This window comes from Ptychodera flava, chromosome 14 (genome assembly GCF_041260155.1).
Source record: "Ptychodera flava strain L36383 chromosome 14, AS_Pfla_20210202, whole genome shotgun sequence".
In the NCBI taxonomy this organism is placed as follows: domain Eukaryota; kingdom Metazoa; phylum Hemichordata; class Enteropneusta; family Ptychoderidae; genus Ptychodera; species Ptychodera flava.
Window position 1 is genome coordinate 18,782,712 of NC_091941.1, and position 20,572 is coordinate 18,803,283.

The 20,572-nt window shown below is 38.8% G+C and overlaps 1 protein-coding gene across 1 annotated transcript in view; it reads left to right on the forward strand.

Annotated features, from left to right (window-relative positions):
- Positions 1 to 15,325, forward strand: part of LOC139149628 (dynein axonemal heavy chain 6-like) — a 90,638-nt gene extending 75,313 nt beyond the window's left edge. The window contains 5 exon segments of the mRNA XM_070721464.1: positions 582 to 811; positions 1,902 to 2,130; positions 6,467 to 6,624; positions 7,764 to 7,910; positions 13,451 to 15,325. Of these exon segments, the coding sequence (XP_070577565.1) occupies positions 582 to 811; positions 1,902 to 2,130; positions 6,467 to 6,624; positions 7,764 to 7,910; positions 13,451 to 13,711 (1,025 nt within the window). The 3' untranslated portion in view covers positions 13,712 to 15,325.
- Positions 15,326 to 20,572: the final 5,247 nt, after the last annotated feature.

Consider the following 20,572-nt stretch of genomic DNA (forward strand, 5'->3'; position numbering starts at 1 on the left):
GTTAATCCTGTGTCGTGTAAGTTTAACTACAGTAACCCTTACCACTGAGTCTTAGCTTTGATATCGATTGATTCACTCTCTTATCATTATTACTCTAACTTAACGTAGAATGTGATGAGAAATTTCAATGTTCTGTTTAAGGGAATACACCAACATCTGAGTGGACATGACCTTGTGAAAAATGTATGACAGAGGAAGCAGCTAAAATACCTATGGTATACATTCGGCATCTTAGCCATGGCAATTTGTCAACAAAGGCTTTTGTTTGCGGTGGACAATTAATCTTTTACCTCTTGTCCTTCTGCCATCTAAATTATATATTCAATGTTCTGAATCACGAGTCGTGTAAGAAAAAATAGGATACAATAAAGCATCTGCCTTTGAAGAAAACTTAATCACAGCGTCTGCTGAATATACAAATATGCTTCTCTGTCTGAGCATCTCCCAGGGTCATCTATTGACTGTTGTGAAGAATCTCAAATATTTCAGTGGTGTGCCAGTGACCAAAATCCCAGGCATCTCGCAGCTTTACTATTTTGAAAAAAATGTTCAAAATGTAAAATATTTCACTTGTTTGACAGTGCCTTCTGAGGAAGATGAGGCTGAAGATGCCCAAGAACCGGAGCGGCCTCCGTCGGCATTGGTCACTGTGCTCAGGCAAGAAATTGACCGATTTAACCGACTTCTAGGGGTCATCCACACCACTGTCAAGTTCTTGACCTTGGCAGTCAAAGGTGAAATCGTCATGTCAGAGATGCTTGAGGAAATGTACAATGCCATACTGAATCAGAGAGTGCCAAAGACGTGGCAGGTAAGTGCGTGGTCCCAATCCGACAGATTTCATGTTTTGTACCAAGAAATAACAGTGATAGAAATATCACTGAGTCTTGTTGATAATATATGACACAAAATACTGAAAAACTTGTCAATCTTTTAGTTGCGTCAAATATACATGTAGATTCAATATTTTTCAGTGCCCTGTGCAATGCAAGGTCTGTTGGAAGGGAGATTATTTTCAAAACGGCCCTTAACAAATATTTGTAAAATACAGAATATCACGTTTTTTTGAAATGATGATATCTCATAAATCACTGAGATACTAGTCGGCAGTAGAGATTTGTAGGGGTGTTGATGTATGTACATGGATGGCTGCAATGAACAGATATATCTGCAAAGCCCCTCTGGAGACTCTGAGTGGCTTCATACATCTGTTGACTATCAGCCAACTGGCATGACATAACCCCAGTAATCTAAAGTTCTTATCCTGTCCTTGCCACAAGCCACACAACACAGCTCTCTGTTTGTCATCATCTCGATTCACTCCGGTATTTTCCCTGACCCCTCGGATCTCCCTTAGAACTATTCCGTCTCTTGGGAAAAATTATATTTATAGTGATAAACTGAAAAATTGTTCAATTTTTGTCAAAGCTGATGTGGAAATAATGATGCAAACAGCCTTGATACAAAATACTGATTGAGAAATACTGGAATTTTATTATAATAATTCAAATCAGTGAAATCATATTTTAGATGTTAAATTAGTTTGATCTAAATGATGAAGAAGAACAGCAGTTTTGTCTTCAGTCGAGTGTCTTCAAACCTAGCAGTACGTTGTCTAATGTATTGTATGTGAGTTTTACTTTTGATAAAATTTCATAATTGTGATAAAAGAATGTGTATCGATAAAGCAGGCAGTTGGTGTTTCATGTTTCAAAGAGTCACAAAATAAAATTGAGAAATCCATGTTGATTGTAGCACATCTCAGCGCTCAGCTTGACAGTCAGTAGTTATACTAGTGCCTATTTTCTGTGGATATTTCAATCCGTATGCAGAAATGAAACTAATTTAGGTGAAGCTGTTCAGTCTGTAATCATTATTTCACTCTCTCTCACCATTGCCAGCAAGCCGCCTATGAATCGTGCAAGCCGCTGGGTTCCTGGGTAGCTGACCTGCAGCAAAGAGTGGATTTCATGAGTAAATGGTCGGACCAAATCGCCGCGGCTGCTGAGAGACGAGAGAAGGAGAAAGCGGCAGCTGCCCAGGGCCACACACTACCTGAACTGGAAGACCTCGACAGTATACGTGAGCAACCCAGGAGTTTCTGGCTTGCTTCATTCTTCTTTCCACAAGGTATTTATGCTTCTGAATATTCAGTGCTCTATATTATGAGACGCTTTTATTTATCAATCAGTTTATGAATCCATTTCTTTATACAAGATCCACAACGATTCAGCTTTCCAGCTCTCAGTTGCCTGTATGAAAGCCCAACTTAGCCTTGAAAGAGGTCGGACTAAATATATGTAACTCTTACAAGAATTCATGAAGTATCCAATTCACTTTTGTCAGAGTAATAATTCCAAACTCAAAATTCACTGTTCTGATGATTTAAACTGATTTGAAGTGTTTCATCATGAACCAAGTTCTGCTTCAGAACATCTGCTTTACTCATCCATCTGTCATTGTGAGTGACACTGAACTATGAAAGACAAACACCAGATTACACAGGACTTGGAATGTTACACGCAAATCTAGCGTCCTTTAATGTTTCCAAAATTTCAGTTTTATCTTTCACATGTAAAAACCCTTAACCCTTTCTTGTTTTCATTTTCCTTTTTAACATGTCACGTGTTCCCTCTAATCTAATGCTAATATCCATCTGTTGATTGTCATATGTGTAGTTGTTGAAATGACATTTTCCCTGTCTCTATATCTTATATCTCTGTATTTGTGTGCGTAGTAACAAAACCATGCCAAGCACCTAGTTCTTCCTGTGGTGTGATTGCATAAAGTGACTGAATCAGTGTGAAAAGAGTGGCCCTAATCTCTTGAGTAGCTAATATAGCTGCATATTGGACATAGTAGATTGTCTCCAAGGCAACAGAGCTATTTGAGTGTCCGTGCCTGTCGTCATGACGGCTTTGATATAGCGACTGCTTGATACGGTAGCTGCGTGTGGCTGTTTGTATCACGGATACTGACAAAGAGTTGCTCAGAATTCCCAGGCGGAGTTTGAGTGTTCACTTCAAAGGGGTAGCCATCGTGTCAGGCATATTCGACACCTGCTTGTCATTACAATCATCACACCGATTTTATGACTGCCATTTGAGTTTTGATCAAAATTTTTTCTGTAAGATATGAAAGAACAGAACAGGAAAAACATCTTGTTGGACTGCAAATAATTTTCAAATGCCCTTGAATTTAAAATCTATGAAGTGTTGAAATAGCCGGAAACTGTTATCTGACCTATGAGTTCAACAAATCTGTTGGCGTTCCAGTGGTGCTGATATCGATAAAACACGCACATACACAAGTCTTTGACAACTTTGCGGTCAGAATAAAATTGTATTGGTCAGGCTGTCTATCAGGTCAAAGGTCGTTCTTGTCAGTGAGTGTACAGACAGTACAATCCTTGCTGCACTGTTTGCAATATGTGTGTATACTGTACATCTATCGTCACACTGTTTCCCAAGAGTGATATTCCTCAAAACCATGACAAATATCATTCACGTATCTGTTTTGATTGGGTGGTAGACAATACAATTTCATCTACCCCATCAAACCTAGATGAATTCCCCAACCACTATTTATACTTTCTCTTGATGGGCATTTGCAATGTCCTAAGAAATGTGGTTTGTATTGTAAAATCACAGGAGAGAAAAGACCCAGAGCTCAGAGTGGCTGTTTCCATTCAACAAGTGTACAATTTTAGACCCAGTCTCTGATGCAGAAGCAGAAGCATAGTTTATGAAAAATAGCTTGGTAGATTAATCAATGTTCATATTAAGGTCGTTTTGTGTGTATTTTATGAGCAGCACCACCAAACTTGAGATTACAGTTTGAATTAATAATATGATATGATATTCTATTCTATTCTATTATATTATATTATATTATATTATATTATATTATATTATATTATATTATGTTATATCATGATTTATCACATGAACTGGCCCGTATCTCCACCTGTGTGACGTACACCAGCACAGATAAGAAATCCATATTACCCCTGTTGTACGTCATCAACCGGAACTTTTTTCCTTCAATTGTACCGTTCATACGTGCATGTCGCGACACAGACCGATTTGTCGCGATCGATGCCGTGCTGTCATGGCATTTTGACAAAAAAGGTGACCCAAAAATCCAGATATGGAAACATAGAAGGCATGCCCAACGAAATTTTGAGTCGCTAAAGCTTTAGCTATTCCCAAGAATCGAATGAGGATACCGTCGATCGTTTGGCTCAGTAACGTCACGACTCCAGTCGCAAGGCTCAATGTGGACGTCGTCGTACCTGGCGATCGCCAAGTGACGTCGTACCTGGCGATCCCGGTTGGCGATAAATCCGAAAGATACACCTCAACGAAAGTTCAACTTAATAAATGAATACCGTATAAACTTCGGGAAAGCGATTTAGAAGGCATAAGTATCGACGAACAACGATAAATTTCCTTCATCACACAAATTATTCCGTTGTTTCTCGATCGGAATCAAACCTGCAGCGTAAGGCTGTAGTGAAGACATAAGCTGTCGACCTGTAGCCTACACAGCGCTGTAGAATCCTATGTATTTCGAAAGTTGATGACTCGGATAACACTCACAACAGAACAAAGTTCCCGTCAAGTAACAAAATTGGGAAGTACCTACGGGTGATATATGTGTCACAGCAAACATCAAAGTCCGTATGACGAAAACGTTGACGACTGAGATGGCCACCGGCGGAGACAGGTGACAGCAGTGCCCCGGCCCACTACACAAGCGTAAGGTTACACTCAGTCTGTGTGTGTCATCGATCTGAAACTTTCGGGCTCGCCAAGGCTATAAACTTGTGATATTTCAAAAGCCACAGCATCTCTAAGAATGATAACTACTGTTTCGATCGTGCCATTGCATTCACTTTATAAATATAATTGTAAATATTCTAAATAACCAAAATTACTATCGTTATCCGTCGCTAGCGCGGTGAAAGCTATGTCCGCCGATGGCAGACTTGCCTTGGCATCAGTCCAGCGCGAGACAATGATTGACACGCGCACGTGACCGAATCGGAATGTCTGATCGGTGGAGACACCATTCCATGTATCAAATATTTAGCTTAATGGGATTTATGAATGAAAGTATACCTGTAAACATTTGCACATCTCCTGGGTGACGGACCGCTTTACTCATTAAATGTAAGTAATCCGCGTAAATAAAACACAAAATCGCGATAAAAATCATGCAATTTGTTACAATAATTTTGATCCATCCACATCAAAGAAAAATAAGAAGACTGTTCATGTGATAAATACTTGTGTTTTTCGAGGAGCCGCACAACTTCTCGCCTTCGGCTCGAAGTTGTACGGCTCCGCAAAAAACACTCGTATACGATGACGTCAAACAGAGAAAAATACCATGGGATTATATATAAGTATATGTAGCCTATGTGCAAGCACAAAGACAGTTGCACAATATAAACACAGATATTGCAGAATATGTCTTTTTGTGATGCAATAGACTATCCTCATTGAGAAATGCATTGTTTGTTCTGTGCCGTCTTTTTAAATTCAACGTCAAAAAGAAATTATCTTGCATCATAGTTGTAATGCCTTGATTCTGTACTGTAGTTTTGACATTTCATTGTATTAATTCGCAGATTTTTTTTCTATTTTTGCATCCTCCTCCTTTTTCAGAAAGGCAGTAAAATTGTAAATTTTTGTTTTTTGTTCTGATAGAGGATATGTGACAATTTTCTTCTTGTGAAATGAGAGCACTTCTTGTTTTCAGTGAAAGTTTGATAGTGTGCCTACTACCAGTAATGATAAGAAGTCACAAGAGCTATCGTCAGTCAGATTTCCAAATGATATTTACTTTGTCAGAATATCACTGGAGAAGTGCAGCTAAATGTCAGACTAACAAGCATCAAATTCTGTGTCATATAACAAAAGAAGCGATAAAAAAAAACTGCTCCAGCTGCCCTGTCATGCAAGATTCAACGTCAGCTACATCTGAAGTTATTTCATGATACAGTAGCCACTCATTTCAGACACAATGTAGTACCAGCCGTACAACTACGCCTGTGAAGCCAGTGTTGATCACAGGAGATCAGAGACAGTTACTATGGAATACAAAAGTGCCAATCACGGTCACCCTGAGTGACCGTGTGCCAATCAAAGGGGATGTTTTCTCTAGTGTTGAAATCTAGACTATAATAAGAATTGTACAGTTCCTTTACAAAGGGAATCACACATCAGTTTGTGCTCGTCATCCCCTTTTTACATGTCAGATCTGCAAAACAAGAATTTTATCATGCCCGAAGAAATGACTTCGGAGTCACTGACCATAACCCTATGGCTCTCCACAGAAATCTAAAACATTCCAGAGCACCCCTTTATCAAGGTTTACAGTGTGCTGTTTATAGATCTCTATTTACCATTATCTGCGTTTACCTAAATCTCCTTTACAACCAATGTTTATGTTGTTGCAGGCTTTACCATGGCTGTTCTTCAAAACCATGCCCGCCGGGAAGGCTTATCTGTCGATGCTCTGACCTTTGACTTCAAGGTCATGACCTCTGCCGATGATTCTGAAGAGACGCTAGCGGATGTCAAACAGAAGATTAACGTCAAGGAAGTCGCTTTCAAAGTAAGTCTTGATGGCACTGCATCACAGTTTCAGAACTCGGGTGGCATACAGTCGTGTAAGAATTATCTCAAGACGAAATAGTGATAACTTTCTGTAGTTAGGTGATACGCACAACAATATATTAAAATGTCAAAGCATAACAAAGTTCCGAGACTTTTGAAGGTTCTGTATTGTGTCATAGCATTCATGATATGTCAGCATGTAGACAACTGATAACAGATTCCACTTGCTGACTGTGCTTTTTATCTTGCCATGTCAAACTTTTACACATACATTATCCACAACATCATAATAGTCTCTAAGTCAATTTTGTTCACAATGGTTATTGACATGCATAGTTTTTACAGTTTTACCAACTTTTAACCAGTTTAACAGTCATGTTCCAGTGTTCTTTTAATAGTTACCCTTGTATAAAAACGAAAAAGCGGTAATATACTAGTCTTGTAACTTCTTAACTGACTGTTATTCTATCACTTTTCGTCATGTTATACTTGGATTGAAAAAAGTGCTGGTAGAAGGAAAATGTCGCTTTTTAGCATTTTCTTTTCCCAATACGTACACCGATCCGTGTTTCTAAACTGAGTGTAGCAGTGCACACATTGTATATATGAAAACCCCTTTACTCCTAAGTATGCTGAGAGGTCGTATGTTAAATCTTTGATTGAAATTTGATCACCTCAGGGCACTTACAGCTTTGCCATAATAGCCTAAAGAGGAAGGGAACCGTACTCTGTTTATAACAACACAAAAAGCCGGCCATGCAGAAAGCAGAGCGTGTATTGGAAGTGTTTTTGTTAACTGAGGGTGTTCAAGTGGAAATTCTCAGTGTTGCAAGAATGTGCCGTCGGTGAATGGTGTTTGCATAACTGTCAATCAAAGGAAAGGTTGAGCAGAGAACAAGTTCATCATACATGAAAATTTAATATTTTAGTTTGCAAATTGTTTGTTTATGAGAATTTGCCCTAAAAATAAGGACTCTATCATATTGTATGTAGCAAAGTGTTTACGAAGTTTTCACAAAATTTCAGTCAAATTAATCATTTATATTTTTAAAAAAATTTTAAACAGTAAATTCATAGCATGTTTTTCCACAAATATCACTTGCTGACTGAGTATTTTGTGTCTGCTGTGCTACACAGGGTCCAGCCCCACCATCCGAAGGTGTTTTGGTCTTTGGTCTGTACCTGGATGGCGCCAGGTTTGATCCGCGGACCGGCTGCCTCCAGGACTCTCGGCCAGAGGAGAGATTCAGCAATCTGCCGGAAATTCACTTTATACCAGTGCAGGTAGGTGTTCCTGTCATCCACTGACCCAAAACATATACAACCGAGCTGCTGGGACTAACAAATTGAAAAAAAAAGTGTAACTCAGTTGTTGTGTGTATGCTTCACAGAGTGATGTAATGTTTGCCCTGAGGCGACATGCTGGCCTGCCTATCATCTGTGTGTGTGTGTATGTGTGTGGTCCGTTTTGTGGTCTTCCTTCTGTGGATGAAAAAAAAGAGAGAAATGGTCCCTTGCCAATACAAGTGGAGTGATATCTTGTTCAATGTTTTCACAGTGCAAACATTGGTGCTTTTTGTGCAGCAAACAAGTGGTATTTGGAAACGGGCCCAAAAAGGACTTTCAAACACTGCAAATTGTGTCAGTTAGTACTCCCATTGATTTTGTGTAATGAATTAACCTGCAAAACTTATCCTTGATAACAATAATCAAAACATGAAATTGAACTGCTGTTGCAATGTTGAGAGAGAGATTTTTTATACAAGGTCGAGATAAATCAGCATTTTGGATATTAACATTGCTTTATGGAGTAATTACAGTATGTTCCCCGGTCAGATAAATAGCGTCGTATTTCATCTGTTACAAATATTTGGTTTAACAATGGTTCACTTCATGATGTCTAAGGCACTACTGTTGTCATCAGTGCAACACTGTGATAAATATTGGTTTCTAGGATAATTTGACATATATTTTTGTAAGGACAGGGTGGTCCATGAACCCCCAACTTTACTGCTTTAGTTTTACTGTACTTCTACTGTAAGGAAGTGGAGCACCACATTGTATTGCATTGAGATTATGTACAGAGGTGAAAAATTCCTGCAAATTCTGGATACTTTTGTTGATGATAAACAGTGTTTAACCCTTTGAGCACCAAAGTCAATTTTTGTCATCTTCATAGAATGTATCCATTGCAAGTAATTTTTTTCAGATTTTTGCCAAAATTTTGATAAAAAACTGTAGCCAATGAAATGTGATGTCCATTTGGTCTAAAATTATAAAAAAAAATCACAGAAACACTCATAACAATTGATAAATGTTGCACTGAAATTTTGGTGAGAAAAATTACAGCTCTCAAAGGGTTAACAACCTTTCCACTGACATGAGATGTAGTCTAAAATCTCGCCAGTGTTTTTTTACCCAAAACTAACTAGTAAGTTTTGGGTGGAAAAATGCTAAAAATGCCATGAGAAGTGTTGCTGAATGTTAATTTGCACCACTTTGATATAATCCCAGAGCATTGAATTTAACAGGAAATATCAAACGAATAAATTATCCAGGTTAAAATTGACCTTCAAAGTATCCCTGTCATTATTTTGTTACCAGTAAAGAACATCATAAGCAGCTTGTTTGTTTTGATTGTTGAAAGCCAAACCAGAAATTTTCCACGTAAGGCAGGGCTATTGTTCTGTGTGTGCGGTTTGTAAGGCTGAGCTATTATACTAGCCCATTGTACGGCAACTATCACAGGTAATTGGCAAAGTTTGTTGTCAACAAGAATCAGTTTTTGGAAGGCATTCCATGAAAGTAATCATCCAAGGTATTTTAGGTGGATGTTTTCCAAACACTGTTTATCTCTGTCAAGCTTGACGTAAGGCAGTGGAAGCCAGTCATTGTATAGAAGCCAAAATGTTTGATCAGACCAGGGTTAAGATATAGCAATACACAGAGAATGGAAAACTGCCTTGACATTAGAATGTGAGGAGAATGCCTTAGGGCCTTGTGGCTTTCACACTTCCAGTGGACACTGGCTGTCTTTGTTTCACACCAAGCATTGCTGTTTGTTTGTCCAACACCTTTAAACCCAATACAGCGCTCTGCCCTGAGGAAACTGCCTTGAGGAAACAGTAACTTCACCTAATGACTCACCATACATCAATTTGCCCCGTTCTTCTTTTTGAAACTTACCTTCAGACCACACTGAACAGAATGGAATTCTTCCTCACGCCTACTTTTTACTCATTATTAATCATAAAATTTCAGTTGTTTTCTTTTTCATTTTGTGGCAAAAATATGCAAAGCTTTCAAACTATTGGTGTTGACACCTATAGCGTGGCACAGTGCCTTGAGATCAAGATAAAGCAAAGTGGCTTGTCTTGAAATTGTTCCTTGATGTTAAATTAAAGCCCCAATAGCTGCTAATTTTATGCAGTATTTTCATGATTTTATTTTCATATCTAAGTTTGTTCATGTAAATGTGCTTACTGAACGACGTGTATAGAAGTATCACTGCTGGCTGATTTTAGCCTAGAATCCTATTCGTCCGCTTGCCTCCGTACCTCCGACCCACTCCCGTCTAGTCTCGTGAGCAGTTTTTCGAGCTGCATCGTAAAAACTGCTCATTTGAATGTCAATGGTCGCCAACTGAGACCGTGACGTCACTAGCGTCCCTTTCCAAGTCAATCACTGAAAATGACCTTCTCGTGATTGGCCTATGACTTGGCTGGGCAGAGCGACAGTGTCAACATGATTAACATATTGGACGTCATTTTCGCGCGAAAGAAAAATGGCTGCAAAGGAGGCTCCGACCATCGTAGAAGCGATAAATCAGACTGTAAATGACGTACTACGGACGGTGCCGGGCATATCGTCTCTCAAGGAACAGCAAAGAGATGCTATTATTCAATTTCTGAGAGGGAGAGACGTACTGTGTGTACTGCCGACGGGATTTGGAAAGTCCCTGATTTATCAACTCGCACCAAAGGTGCTAGTGGCTATGAATGCTCGTGGAGTACAAGTACAGACGCGGTCACGAGTTTTGAAACCAATCGAAACCAATTGTATTTGGACGTTTTTACCGGGGTTTTCGTCAGACACGATGTCATCTTGCAGCCACTGCAACCACTCGTGTTTTTTATTTAATTCCATTTTCATGGTTTTTAAACGTCTGTTTTTAATTAGTTAATGAAAGAGCCGATTGTCCAGATAACATCATAGTGGCATCTTGCAGATGTCGACGAATGCCGAATCTCGGTGATAACATCAGCAGTAAACGACGTCACTTCCAAATTCTGTCCTAGCCAGCTCGTTATTCAGTCGTAGTTTTGCCTTTCTATCTCGAAACATTCAAAACATATATAGGTGAGTTTGTCTGCAACACGCAACACTGTAATTCTTAATGTTGAGCGCGATAGAAAAATCATTCAGTCGATGTGGTTCTGTTGACATGTGCGAAATTGCCGCGACGAAAAACTAGCCACAGACTGTGCCGTAATTGGGCATCATGAATATTAATGAGCTCTGCCCAGCCAAGTCATAGGCCAATCATGAGAAGGTCATTTTCATTGATTGACTAGTGATGTCACGGTCTCAGCTGGCGACTATTGACATTCAAATGAGCAGTTTTTACGATGCAGCTCGAAAAACTGCTCACGAGACTAGACGGGAGTGGGTCGGAGGTACGGAGGCAAGCGGAGGAATAGGATTCTAGGCTAGCTGATTTGGGCCATGCCTACAAGTTTTAACAGGTTGAATAACAAACGGGTGCCGCACTCATAAAATAGCGCCCCAACGGAAAAGTGCAAAAATCGGTATTGCCTGCACATACACATCGTGATCATAAAAGTAACAAGCATGATGCCATTTACTCGAATGCACCACACACAATGGCCAACATTTTGTAGTTGTAATCTTTATTTTCTCTGTCATATGATTAGTTTTTGAAAATGGCGGGAAATCTACGATAATGTTAAAACGTTTGAATTTACGCACCACTTTCTACACTCATGACAGTGTACTGTGTTATATACTTTTTCAGTGTCCAATGGGTCTCATTCAAAGAAAGTTCTTGGAAAACCGAGGATATTTTGAGATCAGTTTATTACACAGTCGCCGCTATTGCGGCATTAAGTATTATCCAAAACATTTATCCACATTGTTGTCCTGAAATCTATTATTTGAGCATAGACCCTTCAAGAATTGGAGGGTCTATGATTTAAGCCTCTACAACATAAAAAGGTTGTTATGTGGCAACCGTTCAAAACTCCTTGCTCTAACAAAAACATATCCTCATCTTGAAGTGTCAGGTAGTGTAAGAAAACATGGACACAATAAATAAACTTCCAAAAACAATGTTTGCACCGTGAAATTTCATCGCATTCTCATGTCTCTCTGGTATTCGTAATGGTAAATGTTAGCATTTTTAGCTCCGCTGTCAGCGACGCGGAGCTTATCAAATAGGTTGATTTTCCGTCGTCGTCCGTCAACAATTGCTTTGAAATTTTATATGCAGTTCACTTGGGGTGACCTCACTTAAGTTTGTTCAAATCGTGGTGAAATTTGCATATTTGTATTTTTGGGGCATTTTTTGGTGTTTTTGGTAAAAAAATCTTCTTCTCTGAAACCGCTTGTCCGATTGCTTTGAAATGTGATATGCAGTTTACTTAGGGTGACTTCAGTCAGATTTGTTCAAATCGTGGTGAAATTTGCATATTTGTATTTTTAAGGCAATTTTTGTCATTTTTGGTAAAAAAATCTTTAAAAATCTCCTTCTTCAAAACTACCAGTCAGATAGCGTTGATATTTGGTACATAGGTCCCTAGGGATGATCTTTTTCAGATTTTTCAAATTGTGCAGAAATATGCAAATTTGCATTTTAAAGGCAATTTTTGCCATTTTTGGTCAAAAAATGTATTTCTCAAAAAGAACTGGTCAGATAGTTTTGAAATTTGGTATACAGGTTTCTATAGATGAACTAAGTAATATATATTGAATTTCTGATGAAATCTGTAATTTTGTATTTTTAGGGCAATTTTTGCCATTTTTGGTCAAAAAGTGTGTATTTCCAAAATTACTCATCTTATAGCTTTGAAATTTGGTATACAGGTTTCTACAGATAAACTAAATGATATTTACTGAAATTATGATGAAATCTGCAATTTTGTATTTTTGGGGCAATTTTTTTTCCATTTTTGGTCAAAAAATGTGGATTTCCACAACTACTCATCTGATAGCTTTGCAGTTTTGTATACAGGTTCCTGCAGATCACCTTAATGATATTTATTGAAATTATAATGAAATCTGCATTTTTTTTAATTTTGGGGCAATTTTTGCCATTTTTGGTCAAAAACTGTGTTTCTCAAAAAGTACTGGTCTAACAGCTTTGAAATTTGGTATACAGGTTTCTATAGATGAACTAAATTTGGTCTTTTTGAAATTATGATGAAATCTGCAATTTTTATTTTTGGGGCAATTGTTGCCATTTTTGGTCAGAAAATTTTATTCTCAAAAAACTACTCATCAGATAACTTTGGTTGACATGTTCTTTAGGGATGATCCGATGTGATATATTCAAAGTATGATGAAATCTTCAATTGTGTATTTTTGCAGCTATTTTAGCCACTTTTTTCTGGCCACTGCATTGAGCTATCAAAGATTTCCACCTTCTTCATCAACATGTGTCAAAAATAGTTATTCTCTACGTAAACACAGCGGAGCTATATCGGCCGCTAGGTCGCTTGTTGAAGTATGACATTGAAGTTAGAATAAAGACGTCGCTTGTACGTTCTGTATTACTATGATCCAGCATCTTATCTTTCCCTTCCTAGATATCTTCCCAGGCAAAAGACAGTGTTTCGGAGCTCAGCAGCAGGACTTCCACTCCTCTTGTAGATAGCAAGAAACCTCAAGATGGTCAGGAGAAACTCATGTACGAATGTCCACTGTACAGGACATCGTCAAGGGCAGGCACGCTGTCCTCGACGGGTCACTCCACGAACTTTGTGACCGCCATCAATCTGCCGACCGAACATCCGCCGGATCTGTGGGTCACTAGAGGCGTTGCTTTACTTTGCCAGTTGGATGACTAAACCTATCACTTTGCAGGATGATATTGGTTGACTTTCACTTTTTTTATTCAATAGCGATAGCGTGGCGAGGTGCAACCGTTGTGTATGATAGTGTGGTTTTGAGGTCAAACCACAGAATGACACCCGAAGGAAGCCAGAGAACTACATAGAACTGAGTTTGCAAACCAATAGACATGTTTTGTTGCACATGTATGATCACTTAGTCAACCTTTTCAAAACCACATGTACATTTCATGCAGTGAAAACCGCTCTTGTACTCTTTCGCTGTGGGGATCGTTTCCTGGATAAAGGAAAGTTAGTGTACCTTCAATTATTTCCCCTAAATTTACAGCTTTTTGAAGACACCTGACAAGACACTTGACAAGTAGAGTAATATCAATTAATTAAATGACATGTAAATGACTGCGCAGAAAGAAAAGCCTGTGAAACAGTGCAGATGCAGAGAGTATGAGTTGAACATTTAACTGCTGTGATTATTGACTGCAGGAAATGAATGTCACACATTAAAGTTATTAACATGCAAATTGTAAATAGTTGAACAGTTTGAAGTTTAGTGTCACAGCTCTGCGTAGAATTCTACACAGAGTAACTTTGGTACTCTCTGTGAAAAAATACCTTGGAAGCTGTGAGTGTGAAACATGCATGGAATGAATTTTTAATCTTGAAATATTTTCACCAATCCATGGTCTGGCACATCGCAGCTGAACAAACATTCCAACCTGGAACATGGGTGAGAGAAAAAAGAATTCGTAATCCTACCTGAATGAGAGCAGTTGGAAGTGAACATGTACTTGATTTTATAACACATGTACTCAATTTCATGAAACGTGTACTTAATTTCATACAGACAACAAAATGTTTATGAAATATTGTATGTTCTCACTCACTGCTAGTCATGGTGTATTGATGGTCCAGATATCAGAACGACCAATTAACTGTCAGGTCAGTCCATTAATAAGGGAGGGGTTACAGGATCAATAAAGGAATAAATGAAGGCGGTAGTCTGCTTATAAACTTTGCAATGAAAATGATTCCATCCATAACATTTACTCTTTGGAAATTGGTATCCGTCCTAAATATTGATTATCACATGATTAATTTTTTTCGTTGTATTTCTACTGGTTGTTATCTACAAATTTTCTGAATGAAGAGCTGTGCATTTTTTACCGAGACATGAATTTATTTGCTGTGTTTGATTCTGTATATAATAGTCAATGAAAATACTGTATCATAATTATTCTAATATGCTGATCTTTCCTTCGACAAATTGTATCAAACCAACTTAACTTATAGAAGTGAACTTTGTGTATGATATAAATTTATGCAGTAATGAAATATACCGGATATGATTTCACATTTATGTCATATCACGTTTATGTTGTTTTTGTTGTATAGCAGCCAGGCCTGATTATATTTTACAGATGTTACGTATACTCATAAAATGTGCAAGCTATTTTTATTGCTGTGTTCATATTTACAAGACATTACTACACATTCCGCCTTCTATCACTTTTGTATTTGCTTATATTTTGTACAGCAGTGATGTTGAAATTTGCTTTGTTTTTTTTTTAGCTTTACAGTCATAAATAAAAATTTTAGATATTCACATGGGTATATGTGTAGCTACAGTGTATTTTTTGGATGGGGTGGTTATTCCCTGAAACCACCACCATCCTCCCCCTCCCCCCTCCCCCTCCCCCCCCCCCTCAATGCAAGACTTGCTATTTGAGTTCAGAGAACTTGTGAGTGTGCGCATGACGAGACCTGATAGCCATTACTTGGCCTGCCTAGGTTGAAACTTTGCCATCACTTGCGTCATTTTTTTCCGGGGGGGGGGGGGGGGGGGGGGGGGGGGCAACTCAAAAGTCATAAAAATGAATTTTGTCCTTTGCATACTGAGTCACATCATCTCCACCCAGCTCAGACCAATATGCAGTAAGTGTCCTGCCTTGTGAATCAAAAAATGACACAAACACAAAATTTTGGTGGATCAGAAATTTTCTTCATATGTATTCATATTGAAAAGATCTCGTATTTTGCAAACATCCTTCAGAATTGAAAATTTGTTTTCGGGACCTACTTATTCCAAAGATAGTGATACCGAAGGATTCAAGTATCTAGGCAATGGTTGCCAAGGAAAATTTGTCAAATCCACGAAATAAAAGAGTTTTTGTGCATTTATTGACCGGAAGATGCAAGACGATGGCACCAAATTCAAGCAGACGCATGGTTGCCGGTCATGGGATCGCGTGACGTCATAGATATGCAGATTGGCACAGCATGTTTTTGAAAAGACGCCAAGCGAAAGACGTGTATTTTGGTGATTTCAATATTCATCTGAATGTCTCCATCTTTGAATTAAACCCGCCATTTTACTGTTACAATACAAAGTCATAAGTACTCTTGTGACATTAGGTTGTGGGTGTACAAAGACAGTGCAACCTAGCGACGTCCTGTTGATCAAATTTTGTTGTATCTAAGTATCACAGATCTGTTGCTAGGTTTCTAGATTCCGTTCCAACAGTAAGCTAGTCGCCATATCCTGACAAATCGCACAGTGTCGGTATCATTTGTAATGATTTAGGAAATGAAGATCGATCGGTCTCCATGGCATATGCGACAACACACATCAATTTATATCGGTGATTTGGAGGCAGTCTCTCTCTCTCTCTCTCTCTCTCTCTCTCTCTCTCTCTCCCTCCTATGGTGGAATTTGTGAATTTCCAATTAGGTATTAACGACATGCATGGATTATAACTCACAAAATTAATGTTCGCTACCTATACTTCACAATTGAAACGCCAAACTGTATCCAATTAAACCAGACGTATATTAGCATTATCACTGTGATAGTGACCTCTGAATATCATTCACAATTTTACATGTATCAACAATAAAAAGGTATCGAAAAGGGTCATTATCCAGTTTGCGAGCCTACAAAGTCGTGCGTAGATGGATTTTGTAATCAGTATTTACTACCAACTAGTGTGTACGACTGCTGGCTAGATACAAACTCTCTTCTAATTGTGGCAGTCGAACGACACACCGTAAATCACATCTAAAGACGTGATTGGACTGATCTTGATATATCATTTTACAGGAGAACGTAAATTTGAATACATGGACTTAACGTGATGAACCCATGTACCTTTAAAACGTAGGCGTTGTTGGACCCCATAAAGCTATTGACAAGGGTACTCTGAGTACAGTAACTGTGGTACAGACATTACCGCACAGGCGCTTGGCACATTGCTGGGATAATAATCGTATTAATATGTAGAATGTCTATATACGACTTGATTATTCAGAAAAAGAATCACCGTACGTGAGATAATAGTGTAGGCCTATAGGCCTACATGTTGACTGGCATTATACCGAGTGGCTATGGCTGCCTGGCTCGGGCCAGGCGAACGCACTGCATAATCATCAATGAGTAGAATGTCTACATGAATTGACTATTTAATAAAGAATAACGGTACGTGATATTACTGTACATATCGGCTAGCTTAATCGAGTGGCTGTAGAGCTCTGCAGGGCTTGGGCCACTGCTGCACAGACATGTCTGTGCAGCAGTGCAGTGGCGGGCCCAAGCCGGGCCAAAGCCCACAGCAGCTACAGACGCTCGGTTAAGCTAGCCGACATGTACAGTAATATCACGTACCGTTATTCTTTATTAAATAGTCAATTCATGTAGACATTCTACTCATTGATGATTATGCAGTGCGTTCGCCTGGCCCGAGCCAGGCAGCCATAGCCACTCGGTATAATGCCAGTCAACATGTAGGCCTATAGGCCTACACTAATATCTCACGTACGGTGATTCTTTTTCTGAATAATCAAGTCGTATTTAGACATTCTACATATTAAATACGATTATTATCCCAGCAATGTGCCAAACGCCTGTGCATTACCGTGTTACTCACAAACCTTGATGTAATGTAAAGTTTAGGCACATGAAACCCCGACGTGCGAATACGGGTCACCTCAGATATACCAACGATTTATGTCGGTATATATGTCGGTCAACACCAAAATGTATTAGAAATTTTACGAAATACCTGTTATTTTTCCTAAATTTTTGTTTTACTGGTCAACAATATTAAAAAATACACTTTGGCCAAAATGAAAAGATAAGTGCACGTGTGTCTGTCTGTCTGTCTGTGTCCGTGTGTGTCTCTGTGTTTGTTTCCAAGTATATGACTTCTGGAAACAGTGAAGGTAGGTCGGACACTGTTATGTATGTGATGTACTAATATATACAGTGTATATCAACGAAATTAACAGTGCATATAGGAAAAAAATTCCCGATTCACAGGCTTTCTTTTAATGGCCCGGAAAAAATCCCCAGGATAGCTAAGCCCGAAGTAAAGAAGGCCAGATTACCAGAATGATGCGTTTGTTTCCTCCATCTTTTTTCTTCATCTTGGATATCAACCAAGCGAGGCAACTCTTATTTGTCAAAAAACCTTCCCTCTTTTAGTCGTATGTGTATGGTTCATCTTGAGGCAAAGTTTTGGTGCATTTTGCAGCTGTTAGCAAAAACGTGACGACTACTACTTTCCGCAATCTTACCATGAAAAATTATGTCAATTTCTCTGCGGGATCAACATGACATAGCTGGGTGGTTTAAATGGAAGAAGTTCTACGTTTAGGGGTTGATTGGATATCGCATTCGGATAATATTCATCGGTTGTGAGTAAAAGTCCTGATTTCTTTCGGCTATTGCAAGAGGGTGAGCCTCACTTGGAGTCTATTAGTGACGTCAGCATACCAATTTACTGTACTTACAATCCATCAGTCTACTTAAGAACAAGATATGTATTCAGTCTTGAATATTATGTTTATGGAAGAACTTCAAAGCGTCTGAAACGTAGAAAACTTTCAGGCTGTTTAATAGTGCTAAAGGAGTTTGAAGGGAGATTTGCATGTTTGAAACACTGACCTCCTGGAGACGTTGTTAGTCGTCGTAAGCTTATTTCACTCAAAAGACTTGGCTCCCAGGACAGCACGGCCATTCTTCGCAAATTCTTTTAGCAATTCCCTCCAGGATGAGGAACAGAAGGCGATGCGGGGTTGTTGAAAGACGACCGAGTAAAGATGTAAGATGTACCGAAGCTCAAATCAGTTATCACTAGTATGGACTTACTGGTTATATAGCTATGGATTAAAAGCCAGGTTCGATGTTCGGTGACATAAGAGCGGACCACGCATAGAGAGCAAAGCTATTTGCTCATTAAATTTGAGAACTTAAAAAGGGAGGGCTACTTTAAGAAGATGATCGCTAAGGAAGATTTGAGAGAATTTTAGACCCGCTTAGAATTGTGTCATCTGTTATAATATAATTCAAGATGTCGAATCTTAGGGTAAAGTACCAGTGGCTGAATCTTAAGGTACAGAGTAGCTGTTTTCAAATTGCACGTGATTTGTTTTATCACGCTAAGGGAAAATGAAGCAAACTCCTCTTGAAAAGCAGCTATAAACTGAAATGTAATACGTTCCGAGAGCCAAGTAAAATCCACCGAATGGTACGCTACCCTTATCATGCCAAATTATCTGTTAGTAGATCAGGGTAGCCGTAAATGTATTGTAGAAATGTCATAGCTCCGCAAGGTAGAATAAACCTAGCCTCGGGAATAGTTTTCGGGCCCAACAGTTTTTACGGCTATAGTACTTTTCAGATCTGCTGCTGGCGTGGAAGTTTTCTTTTCATTTTCCTTTCTTTTTTTCTTTTTCTTTTCCTTTTTTTGTAAAAATCGAAAATGCAAGTCCCCCTATGGAGTTGTGGAAGATAAGGGATATGGCGGCAATTTTTAATTTCAAATATGAGATTTTAGGTAATGTGTTTCTCTAATCCACTGATTTCCATTCAAATATGATTTAAAGTTTCCGTGGCGCAGTTGGAGCATGTAAATGGTATAAAATTGTTACAAGACTTGCACAGTAACATGGTTCTTTCTGCTACGGTTCTTTCTGATAGCGGACAGAAAGCATATTCTACATACTATTCTTCCAGTATGCTTCAAGGTCATGATCAGTATAATGCAAAATTGACAAGAAAGGTGTCAGAGGATAGCGATTTTGTTTCCTTGTGATGTAAGTTTTGCTTTGATAAGATTGTTTCAATCGAAAAAATTAAGAATCTTGGCAGCTTCATGAAATGTTTGTGCTATAACACTTAATAAGCGTAGAACCAATTTAGCAGACATATAATATATGACAATTCACCGAATGTGGTTCGTGCTCATGCCATGTGATCGCACATAGTTGGCGGTGAATAACACTAAGCTCCGGGTCTGTATTCTAAATCGGTAATCGCCAGCAACCTTGGGCCGAGGGACAAACTGTCGCGTAACATCTAGCATGCTGTTTGCTATTGACCGCCTTAGTCATCAAGTTCCTGAATGACAATAAATTTTAACTGGTGAAGTTCCATGAAACTCTCGGTAAATATTCTTCCGCCTGCAAAATATAGCACAATTTTTGATACCGCAAACGTCGCATCCGCCATAAGCCGACTTGCAGTGATTTGCGCATGCCTGATACTCGTCTAGTAGCCATACACGTTTCTGAAATCAAATGAGTACTATTGAATTCCTCTGTTTGTAAAATTGAACATCACATTTTGTCTCCTCACAAGTTTCCATCGAAAGTCTCATATAGGGTATTGCTCTAGTATGGTACTTTAGTGTCATGCGATTTGTAGACGATAGTGGTTAAAGCACAAATGTTCATAGAACGAACTTTCTTTCTATTCGTGCCTATTTGAACAGAGTAAAACGAAAGCATACATTTGGATTTGGAAAATGCAAAGTTTACAGAGTCTTCGTCGTGTTTAAACCCTTGAGGAACAAAAAGTCCATG